This window comes from Lytechinus variegatus, chromosome 7, assembly GCF_018143015.1.
Source record: "Lytechinus variegatus isolate NC3 chromosome 7, Lvar_3.0, whole genome shotgun sequence".
Classification (NCBI taxonomy): Eukaryota; Metazoa; Echinodermata; class Echinoidea; order Temnopleuroida; family Toxopneustidae; genus Lytechinus; species Lytechinus variegatus.
The window spans coordinates 18,883,173-18,895,353 of NC_054746.1; the positions used below are offsets into that span (position 1 = coordinate 18,883,173).

The following is a 12,181-nucleotide window of genomic DNA, read 5'->3' on the forward strand; positions in this document are numbered from 1 at the left end:
TATATATCTCTCTACCCCTCAGTCTCTTTGTTTTGTGAAGTTTAGTTACATTACGGATTAAATTGGTTTGTCTGGTACTTGGAGGTAGCATTATGCTGACATTTCTTATCAGCTCCGAATGCAAAATATACTACGGGAATATCTTTTTTTCACATATGGCAATGAAAGATAAAAAAATATTACCAATAATCTCATCAAATAACATAATCATGTCATTAAAAGTGTGTTGAATATGATAAGAATTATGCATGAATAAATTGGATAACTTTAAAGGTTATATAATTGATATTGAGCTTTATGTAAAGTTATGCATTGTGTTTAAAAACCTCCACATAATTTAATTATTTTGATACTTATAAATGAATTGAAATTTGACATGATAAATAAACATATACACAAATAGGCAAAGAATATTTGTATTTTCAAAGAATTTACTTGTTACTACAAGTAGCAAGAATGACTGAATTGATTTCCTAATAGTAGACAATGCAGTGACTTTATGCAGCACAAAATAACCATGGATATATCTTTTACAAGTACTCCCTCTGTTGACAAAAATATTACATCCAACAAATATGAATCTTGAATCTATTACACCAGGGACCCGTTGCATAAAACTTTTGCCATAAAAAAACTAAGGAAAACAAAATTATGCCATTGAAAATTACACATAAAAAAACTACGGCAAAAAATTTGCCAGAGTTTTTTTATGGCAAAAGTTTTATGCAACAGGCCCCAGGGGGCATTAAATCTATTTTATGATGAGGTATTTATATCTATAAAAAATTACATAAATATTCAAGAATTTAGGACAAAGGTGGCAAAAATCGAATTTTTATGAAAGGGTAATTTGCAAATCTTAAAATGGTTTCCTAGAACAAAATCATAAAATATTGGCAACAGGAGATAGTTGGAATTATTGCTAATTGATCATCAAATCTACACTCCAAGCATATATGCTACATATTCAAAATGTCTTTTTTGGCCCCTTATATCCTTTCCTTTAAATAAAATGATAAAAGAGTAATGTTTCTTCCTCCTACATTTGAAGAGTTTAATGGGAGAATGTAATAAAGCTACTTAAGTCAATCACTTTTAAGTACTCTTTAATTTTAACCTAAAATTTTGAAATAATATTGAACCGTCCAATGTCACTCACTGAGAGATGCCTGTATGAAAAGTGAAAAACAAAGTGTTATTCTTAGAAGTTATCAAATTGGAAAGAGCTTTGTTGGAAGAAAACTCTTCATAATAACAAAAAAGAAGAGAACTCACCCCTTGAAGCCTCTGTAGCAGATCTTCAATGCTGTTCTCTCCATTTTGTGACACCTTCATCTCCATCTCAGTCAGCCAATCGGAGAATTCCTTATATTTATCAGTGAAAGCTGTCCATTCATTAAGCTTGTCTGTGATTCGCTGTTTACGTTGACAGACCTGATGGTGCACTTCATCAAGCTGTTTGGTTAGAAGGACAATGCGCTCATGGAGGACAGACATGTCATCAGGACTGACTGAGGGGCATAACTGACTCTCCCTCTCGTACAGGATCTTAAGTTTACCCTTGGTGTTACCAAAACCATTCTCCGTCTCCTGCACAATCAAGGAAAAGAAAAAGCAGCATTAATTATCAATAACATACAATAAAAAAATGTATCAAACTCCAAATTTACCAGATACAACTAATCAATTTGATGTCCTAAAGAATAGCAATGTAATAGTTTATCCTTCATACAAAATAATCAATAGAAATGTTTTGGAGACAATAAGGATCAGCTATGACCTTTGCATAATTGACCATTTGGACTGAAAGAGCAGCAAGGTTCAAGACATATCTAACTTTTGGTACTAAAATTTTAAACTACACCAAGGCTAAAAGTGCCAATGAAAATTCAAATCTTAAATTATCTAAACATATGGTTATCATGGTCAGACTCACTTGCACAGATAAGACAGTGAAATGTTATGCATAACTCACTCTGATGCCAGTATAGGCCTACCTATTGCTGTCGCTTTTATTCTTTTCTGTTGATCTCATTTTTATAGTCATTATCATTAGCAATGCTACATTATAATAACCAACTCACCTTGCATCTTTGGAGTTCTCTCTGCAGTTCTTCATACTGCGTTGGTAGCTGTTTATCCAACATGCCATGTGCTTCTCTAAGCCAGGACTGAAGATCATCAATAATACTCTCTCCCTCCTCCCATCCACCAAGAATCTCTGCTAGCTTGTTGTCCTGTTTCCTAAGCCGACTGGTCAACCAGTGCCAACGGTTCTGGATCTCCATCAGCTGGTTGCGGAGGTCATCACCAGCAAGTCTGTCGGAATTCCGAAGAAGGGATTTGCCGGCTTCGTTGAGGGAGAGGTAGCTGCCTTCTTGAACACTAACCAACTTTTGAGTCATCTGAGATGAATAAATGAAATAATTTGTTTCCAGATAAATAGCAGTATACAAATGAGAGAAAGAGAGAGGGACATAGAGTAATATTTTCATCAGCAATGGCAATCACAATCTACTGAGTACTTTCAAGAACGAATGTATGACAAATCTGGATGAAAACTTTCATAACATGCTTTGAATATGTCAAGCTTATATAAACTCTGCTCCTTCCTACTCACCTTCTTTCCTCCCTCCTACTTACTATTCTTCTTGTTAATCTATCATTATCACGATTATCCTTAATACTGCAGCCAACATAACTATCATACCATTACCATTATTTACATCATCAACATTACCAACACCATCACAATCATTACCTTTGTCTGTTCATGGAGTCCTCTGAGTACTTGGAGAGGGGATGTAGTGATCCGATAACCTGTCACCTCAGCCTCCATATCTCGGAACCATTCATTCATCTTGGCTAATGATGTCCTGTAGGACTGCCAGTCCCTGTGTCACAATACAATTCAGGTCAAAGCATTTGGTCAGCAAAGTAACCATACAGTTTAAGTACAGCAATTGAATATATACAGACACAATTTGTCTGAACTTATGATTACCATAAATTATGAAAACATCATCAAATTTGTTATAAAGTATAAGTTATTCATAAGCTTTTAAATTTAGGAGCTTTCATTGGCTGAGAAAGAGTGTGAGATAATTTTAACATGATGACAACTTCATTGAGTACAGCTCATTACTGCATTGGATTATGCCCCTGATTCCAATTTGGAACATCAGCATTTCATTTCAAGAAAGAAAAACTTCAACAACATAGAACTTTGGCAGCATGTAGACTAGGAAAGGGGAGTTTGGTATACAGTCACACATGGTTTAGTGGTCACCTCCCTATAGCAGCCACCTGCCTAGAGAGACACCAAAACTGATTCCTATAATCGCAAATTACATACAATTCATACAGTACATGTTAAGTGTGACAGTGTCTTAAAGACCTTGTACTTTATCTCTAATCATCTTATCTTTGACTTTTCTTCTTACCTGATGTTGCGGTCAATGATCTCTTTCCTCTGGCTCGCCCTCCTGATGACACTCTGCCATTGGTCACTCAGCTGGGCTAGTTTAGTATGGAATTCATCGGGGTCATCGACCTCCCCATCATGAATCATCCGTTGACCATCGCTGATGATGGAAAACAGGATTTGCTGACGGTTGAAGATGTCTGCCTCGAACAGCTGCATTAGAAAATGCATATGTAAACACATTTTAATATTTTGTATTCAAGTCAGAGTGGACAGTACAAGCATCAATGGAAAACATTTTTTCTGGAAAGTTTCTGTTGTTCATTTCATTTCGATATGAAGAGAAGGGACCTTTCAGAGACCCCATGGATGAACTATCACTTCATGATATAACATAACATGTAAATGTACAAGACACTAACCTTACTACAAATCTGATCTTATATCAATAAGGGTGATTCCATGTGATATTCTTTATCTTCAGACAGTGATGCAAATAGCCTCGTGATCATGGAAGACGAGTATTGCAGTTGAATTCATAACTTGCATTTTGTTTACTTATATCAAGGAGAGCATTGTCTTGAATATAAAAGGAATGGTGGCAGCAGTGGGATAAAAAACCCAAGACATTGAAATGACCAGAAGGTGCCAATTTTCATGAGAAATTGCAAGCTCTTATGTCTACAGAGAAAGTACCTGTAAATGCATAATATCATTTGATGTATCCTTTGAATTACAAAGACACATTTGCAGACAAATTCACAAACAATGTAACATACCACCTTCATATGACTTTGTATGCAGAAGGGTAATATCCGCAAAGAAACAAATGCAACTGGAAACTCCACACAAGAAGTTCCAAATATATGTTCCAAAGACAGATGACAAAATTACTTTACCAACATCTATGACATGACAACTGTTGTTACATATGTTATAACAGGGGCAACTGTCCTTGATGCATTTCAAAATACAGTTTTTACAGTGCTATTGTCATATTTCTGGAGTAATACCCATGCAAATTATAATGAAAATGAAAAAAAAACTCACCTCATAGACTTTCTGTTGCTCCAGCAACTCATCGTAGCTACCGGCAATGTCAACAGCAAGGCTCTGCTCTGTGTCTGCAAGGAACTTCATCCAGGATTTGCATTTCTGAGCAAAGTTTTGCTGCTGAAGGAGCACTCCCTGAAGGTAGCGGTATTTCTCTGAGAGCCTGGTATAGAGCTTGTTCCACCAGTCGTTGAGCGTTGCTAGGTGACCTGAGTTGTATCTGTCGAGGCTGATACGATATCCTATCTCATTCAGAGCATTCACATGGGGCTGTCTCTCAGTGAAGTCAACAAGTAGTAACTGAAAGAGAGTCGGCACAATAAGAATTAAAATGCTATTATTTGTAATCTCAAAAGAAATCATTTTCAATTGATTACCTTCTTACATGAGGTACACATTTTCACAACCATTCATGGAATATCTTCAAGAATGTTAAAGAAGATAAAATAATTAACAAGTGGAATGCCTCTGGCCGTCTCACCTGCATCACGCAGTTCAATATAGCAGCAGTGCTGACTTTGAATACTACTCTAACTTGCACAAGATGTTCAGTGATACATGGTTACTCTTATGTCCACTTTTTATGAACTAGACCAATAAACTTACAGAGATATGATGGTTATTCAACAGATACACCCAATTCGGCCAAAGTTCATTGACCTTTGACCTTGGTCATGTGACCTGAAACGCGCACAGGATGTTCAGTGATACTTGATTACTCTAATGTCCAAGTTTAACGAACTAGACCAATAAACTTTCAAAGTTATGATGGTAATTCAACAGATACCCCGATTCGGCCAAAGTTCATTGACCCTAAATGACCTTTGACCTTGATCATGTGACCTGAAACTCAAACAGGATGTTCAGTGATACTTGATTACTCTTATGTACAAGTTTCATGAATCAGATCCATAAACTTTCAAAGTTATGATGGTAATTCAACAGATACACCCAATTCGGCCAAAGTTCATTGACCTTTGACCTTGGTCATGTGACCTGAAACGCGCACACGATGTTCAGTGATACTTGATTACTCTAATGTCCAAGTTTAACGAACTAGACCAATAAACTTTCAAAGTTATGATGGTAATTCAACAGATACCCCCCGATTCGGCCAAAGTTCATTGACCCTAAATGACCTTTGACCTTAATCATGAGACCTGAAACTTGCACAAAATTTTCAGTGATGCTTGATTACTATTATGTCTAAGTTTCATGAATCAGATCCATAAACTTTCAAAGTTATGATGGGAATTCGACAGATATCCCCAATTCGGCCAAAGTTCATTGACCCTAAATGACCTTTGACCTTGGTCATGTGACGTGAAACTCAGGCAGGATGTTCAGTGATACTTGATTAACCTTATGTCCAAGTTTCATGAACTAGGTCCATATATTTTCTAAGTTATGATGACATTTCAAAAACTTAACCTCAGGTTAAGATTTCGATGTTGAATCCTCCAACATGGTCTAAGTTCATTGACCCTAAATGACCTTTGACCTTGGTCATGTGACATGAAACTCTAATAGGATATTCAGTAATACTTGATTAACCTTATGGCCAAGTTTCATTAACTAGGTCCATATACTTTCTAAGTTATGATGACATTTCAAAAACTTAACCTCAGGTTAAGATTTGATGTTGACGCCGCCGCCGCCGCCGCCGCCGTCGCCGTCGGAAAAGCGGCGCCTATAGTCTCACTTTGCTTCGCAGGTGAGACAAAAATCAATGTGGGAGGATTTATGAATAACACTGGAGGAGATAAAAGACAAAATATTATCTGAATAACAAGGGATGGAAAAGTGTGCGTCACTTTTTAGCTTTGAATTATAATGCTTTAGGTGATGATTGCCTCCCAAAAGGACAAACAAATTTGCATGAAACAAATATGTGTTTGAGTTTTCATCTCTTACTCTCTGAGAGTAGATCAATTGGTCTTTTCCTGGACTGCCAATGTCAAGAAACTACTCTTAGCCTTCAGATGAAATGAAACATATCAGTTCAATAGCAAAATAAACCATAAACATTGACTCACTGTGATATTCCAACATCTTCCAATTTTAATCCTTTGTCTGAATGCATAATGTTCTGAGCCATAAGACACAAAAGATTGATATCAAACGCTAAATGGCATAGGCAAATCAGGATCATTGTGGCATGATCATTTTCTTCAACATATTGACAAACGAATTAGTGTTGTTCTTTCATATTTCCAATCCATCTCAAACCTATGCATCAACGGACCTGGTTTATATTATTCAGATATTTTAAGCTCACATAACGAACCTTGAGTTTATCCATCCTGTCTTTAATAGTATGTTCATCTGATGATCTATTAGGTTCTTCCATGTTGAGGGTGTCTTTGACTTCCTCAAGCCATTCTAGTAATTCCTTGGTCTTCTCCCGGAACTGTCTCTGATTCTGGATGTCTATCTCCTCCATCTTGATATGTCTTTGTAATGATTGCTGTAAGGTGTCTAGACGCTGCAGGTATAAACATAAACATGGGAATAAGATGGTCTGATATGCATCTTTTATATGACAGTAGCATGTAATGAATCAGAGTGGATAAATGACACACTGTATATGTGACACACCGAAATGTATGAAATATACAGACCAGGGGGGGGGGGGTGTTTCACAAAGATGTAAGGGTGACTTAAAGTCATAATTAGGGCCAATGTGTAAATGATATTAAACATACAAGCTCATTTATGCGGTAGAGCATTTCCTCTGAGAATGATTTGACCAATGCAGTGATTTGTTTATACCGCATGCAACTGGACATTCTTAAGACTTTTTAAGTCACACTTAACTCTGTGAAACACCCCCCAGAAGTAAAATTTGCAACAGTAAATTAAGACACTGGTTCATCCAATTTGCTTTCCTCTTAATGGTGTCTATCAAAATAGTTCCTGACCTGTTGTAGTACTTTTGTCCTTGAGGTAATATTGCTTGATGTACTAGAGTCCATGTATCTGACAAGCTGATTGACTAAGGTTCCTAGACCAGTTGCTACAGGGTAGCTTTCAACATCAACAAGGATCTCCTGTAAGAGAAAAGAAAAATAAGTTAGCTGCACTCAAAACATATAGTAAAGATGGGAAAATACAACCGTAAACATTGCTACTTAAATACATTTCAATGGAGAAATAGGACAGATTTGAAAAAGCAAATCTCTACAACCAGATCAAATGGTACTGCATTTTGATTCAATATCAACACAAATAAAAGGGTAGTTTAAAAGCAAGATGTGGATCGCATGTCCTTTCTCTCATCTTACTCAGTTGTTGCAACTCAGTTAGATAGTAACATGTGAGTTGGGCTAAACTTGAACAAAATAATAAGCATAGTTGATTAAAGACTATCATACCTGACATTTTGTGCATCTCTCTATCCTCTCCTGTTCCATCTCTTCTTCCGTTGGTCCTTCTTCCATCTCCTTACCAGCCAATACTTTCTCATCTTCTTTCGTTCCCTGCATGCACTCCTTGCTCAAGGTCTCCTTGTTTTCAAGGAACTGCTCAATCTCACTGTGTCTGTCTTCAAACTGTTGCCATAGCAATGTGGCCTTCTCAAATAAATTGATGTTGGACCTGAGCTCATCTTCTGCTTTGCTCCACCTATTGAAATAAAAACAGCGGAAATTTGTAATCTATTTATAAAATCCTTCTAACATACTGCCACTGGTATTTTCTTTTTCTGTGACTAGTAGCACCATCCAGAATCTGGTGTACGTGGGGGCATTGTGCGTTTTCTAAAAATGTACAAAAAATAATAATGATATCACAGTCTTACTCTTCTTCAACTCCAGGAAAAACCACAGTTTACTGCCCAACAGCCAATCAAACATTGACAATTCCTATGCAACTGTCATTGATGTAATTAGACCAAACACTGTTGCGCCATAGTACCATAGGTCTCCTGCAATCAAATCTTATTACCTGTAACATGTTCCTTGATAAATCAATTGAACTGAATCTATGCTCCCTAAGTACTACTGAAGAAATGGCAGCTCGAGCCAAGAAATAAAACTCTGTTGCTTTGAATTGTTTGGAAAAAAGTGCAACACATATCTTGTGATTAGTATCATTATCAATATATAAAGCTATGAAAGTGATGAATACCTTGAGGAAATGTTCTGGACTGTTTTGTCAAGCTCCTCACTGATCTCTGGAATGCATGTCCTTTGTAGTTGGTCAGCTAGCTTACAAAGAGTGTTTAGCTGGCCAATGCTAGATCTCAATTCTAATTGTACTCCCTATGACATAAACAGAGAAAAGAGAATGTTACTATCAAGCTTTATGTTGAACCACTTATGGATATTCACATAACCCTGCATATTGATACAAGCATCGTGTAGCTGTTCTATAGGAGGGTTGTATTAGACATAAGCATTTCATGTATTTGATAATTTCATTTTGAAACAGACACAGTTTCTAGTACATATACAAGAGCTGATAATATTCTTGAAAAATTTAACAAAATCTGAGTAGAGACACTTAACAAATGCACAGCAAAACAATTAAAAATTTGTAGGATCACAGCAAATTGAATAACGTGCAGTAATTTATGTCAGTATCGACATACACTAATATCTTTGTAAATATATAATGTGAGATTGACATATATTCCTCAAAAATTAATGTAGCATATCTTTAAAGTAGACATTAGTCAACCAAAATTAACTTTTCTTTCAGTTGGATGGAAGAAGCAAAGATTGCATTATTTGTTTAAATTCAATTTTCATTTTTGAAAATGCAGCCATAAGCATAATTTTGATCCTGTGAAACTATGGCTTGCCAACTGCATCACACACTGCAAACAAGATTGACAGCGAAAGGAAATGTCAAGTCTTTGTTACAGAAATTGGGATTAGCAATGATGAAAGTCAGAAATGGAAGATACCATCAGCAATAATGAAATACCAGAAGAAATACAACTGGAAAAGTGAACTGCATTCAAATTATTAGAGAATGTCACCTTTAATGATAGGAATTCCTGTGATATTCCATGAATGGGTAGGGGAAAGTGATAACAAGGGTAACAGAAAATAAAGCAAAATAATATACATTAAGCAATACGATATACCTATTTGACAACAGAGTTCATGCTATAAAGCTGGGCACAGGCAGTGCAATGTATTATCTTCTCACACAAATCACGTTGCAAATGTTTTTTTTTTAAATAGAATTAATCTTATAATGAATGAAAAGATACACAATGCAAACATTTGACACATCAAATAAAACCATTCCAAAAATGAATGAAATAGTATTTAATTTGGTTTTCATTAGATAGCCATCCTTCACATATCATTGAGTAAAATTCATTTCCCATATTCATATCCAATATCTTGCAAACAATACTTATGGCATAATGCAGGACAAGAAAACAACAAACATTGCTTGAGCAGAACAACATACCATCATAGAACCAGCTTTGGTTTAATGGCCAAATGTCTTGTCAATTACAGAAGAGCATTTTACAAAGCAAATAGTGATTTGTTTTGAGCCAGATGCAAAGATTTCAGTAGCAGTTGTAACAGTTGTCAATGAAAATTACTATTTGTATATTGAACTGCTCCCCTGCTGTCTAATAGAACACTCTGACACTATGACTAACAATTCTTCATCAGACAGTTTTAGATGACCACAAGTCCAATTTTTCTTTTCTTGTCATGAACAGTAGAGAGGCAACACTAATACAAATGGTCAAGAAACATTTGAATACTCACTGAGGAAAGCATTCAGAGGTCAATACTAAGCACAATTTAAAAACATGTTAGGTACTTACCCTGAGTTTAGTAGTTTGGACTTGGAGAGATTCCACTGTGCCCATGACAACATTCCCTCTGCTCAGGGTGTACTCTGCCTTGCCGAGTGCTTGCTGGACAGCGGTCAGTGTCTCTTGGTAGAGAGACCACTGCTCCAAGGCAGTGACCTGGTCAGCTTTCAGGTGCTTGACCAGACGTTGGAGGGCAGTCTGACGATTGACCAGTGGCTGGAGGGTTTTCTTGATGGAGTCTTGGTCTGAGGTAAGGGAGTGGGCTGTGGCCTTCAGTTGATGAAGCTCGCTGGCTTTGCTCTTGAGGTGCTCCTCAATAGCCTGTAAATGCAGCACATGACAATGATACACGCATTTAGGCATAACATTCACTTCCCTCCACAGAAATGGAATATACAATATGCTGGGAAATCTCCTAACTATAACACATTGAAACTATTAGAAACAGGATTGACATATCATCACAGATCATCATTACCATCATCACCACCACCAAAATCGTCCTCACCTTCATCATCATTTTTTACCTTTTCACATTTTGTAAACGTCTTTATCGTAAGTCGATTAGTTTGTCTTTTCCTGTGTTATATTTACATGTATATCTATGTAAGGGACCCCTCTGTAAAACAGCGTTGATATGTTATCAACGCTGAGTAGGGCAATCCCTCCGTCTTTTTAATGATCGTTTCTTTGTAACTGTAAATATATCTATCGTTGTTGTAATTTTTAATTGACGGAAAATAAATACAATACAATACAATCATCATCTGCATCATCAAAATAGTATAATTTTCATCTCTATTATTTTTGTCATAAAAGTCTGTTAACTACAATCACTGTAATTGTATTCCATCTCATCAACATTTTCATGACCACCTCTACTACAACTCTTTCAACAATGATGACAAGAGAAATGGTGTAAAAGATTGATTGAGTATACATACCTGACAGGTACGAAGTGCCTCTTTGACACTAGCCTCTCTGCCGATGGGTCCATCAAAGAGTTTGATTTTGTCCTCTTGATCTTTAAGTGCACTATTGGTCTCTGTGACCTGTTTGTCGAAGGCCTTCCAGCGCTGAAGGAGGAGTTCCAGTACTTTAGTCTCTTCACCAACTCTTCCGTTTAAGGCCTGTAATATCAAATATTTGGGTTTCAGACTTTTATGAATGGTCATCTATAAATTGATATACACACTCTTTAGCACTGTAGACTTTCCAGCATGATCCTATATTTATACTGTTTAGGTTTAAAATATTGCTATCATCAAGGACATTACAGGAAATTTTCAAGAGCATTATTGAATGATATAAACTTGAGTACTGAACTGCTCAAAAACATCTTGATTCTTAATCCAGATCTTTTTACAAAATCCTTCACATAAATATGTTGCTAGGATTAAAAATTATCATAGATAGGCAACAAATATATATTCTCATCTTCTGATAAAAATCAAAAGATTATCATATAACACATTTCCCATTACTTTATAAAATGTATGTGTATCAAAGCAAATCTATGTTACAAAAGTCTGTTACAGGAACCCCACTGTACAAATAACCTCCTACGAAGCGTTTCTTGAAGCAAATTGTCAGAATTTACACAGATTGTACAACGCCTCATGAGCTCTTTGTACGCAAGCAAATGGGAGGCAGAATGTCAAACATCCAGTTCATTGCGCTCAGTAGAAAATGAAGGTGAAATACACGTACAGCCTGCTGGCTAAATGCGCAATGCTGCCCGAGGTCATGTGCGCTAGTGGGATTTTTCTCTTTGCTTTCAATATTTTTGCTGCCTTTTTCATAGATTACTGCAGGGAAAAACTCTTTGTATCTTTCATATTTTCGCTAAACTCTGAGGCGTTGTACAACACAAAAAGCGAATATTCTTATTCGTGCAATGGTGCGAGATTTCGCAT

The 12,181-nt window shown here is 36.4% G+C and overlaps 1 protein-coding gene across 4 annotated transcripts in view; it reads right to left on the reverse strand.

The window, feature by feature from the left end:
* LOC121418655 (nesprin-1-like) overlaps positions 1–12,181 on the reverse strand; it is a 128,299-nt gene that overhangs the window by 26,608 nt on the left and 89,510 nt on the right. For 3 of the 4 annotated variants that reach the window (XM_041612636.1, XM_041612637.1, XM_041612638.1), the window contains 12 exons: positions 11,210–11,395; positions 10,275–10,586; positions 9,462–9,479; positions 8,606–8,739; positions 7,852–8,101; positions 7,399–7,527; positions 6,765–6,962; positions 4,475–4,777; positions 3,444–3,637; positions 2,762–2,894; positions 2,085–2,405; positions 1,276–1,590 (listed from right to left, as the gene is read on the reverse strand). In XM_041612636.1, coding sequence (XP_041468570.1) covers positions 1,276–1,590; positions 2,085–2,405; positions 2,762–2,894; positions 3,444–3,637; positions 4,475–4,777; positions 6,765–6,962; positions 7,399–7,527; positions 7,852–8,101; positions 8,606–8,739; positions 9,462–9,479; positions 10,275–10,586; positions 11,210–11,395 — 2,493 coding nt within the window. The remainder of the gene's footprint in view (positions 1–1,275; positions 1,591–2,084; positions 2,406–2,761; positions 2,895–3,443; positions 3,638–4,474; positions 4,778–6,764; positions 6,963–7,398; positions 7,528–7,851; positions 8,102–8,605; positions 8,740–9,461; positions 9,480–10,274; positions 10,587–11,209; positions 11,396–12,181) is intronic. The other variant, XM_041612635.1, reaches the window with a different exon arrangement.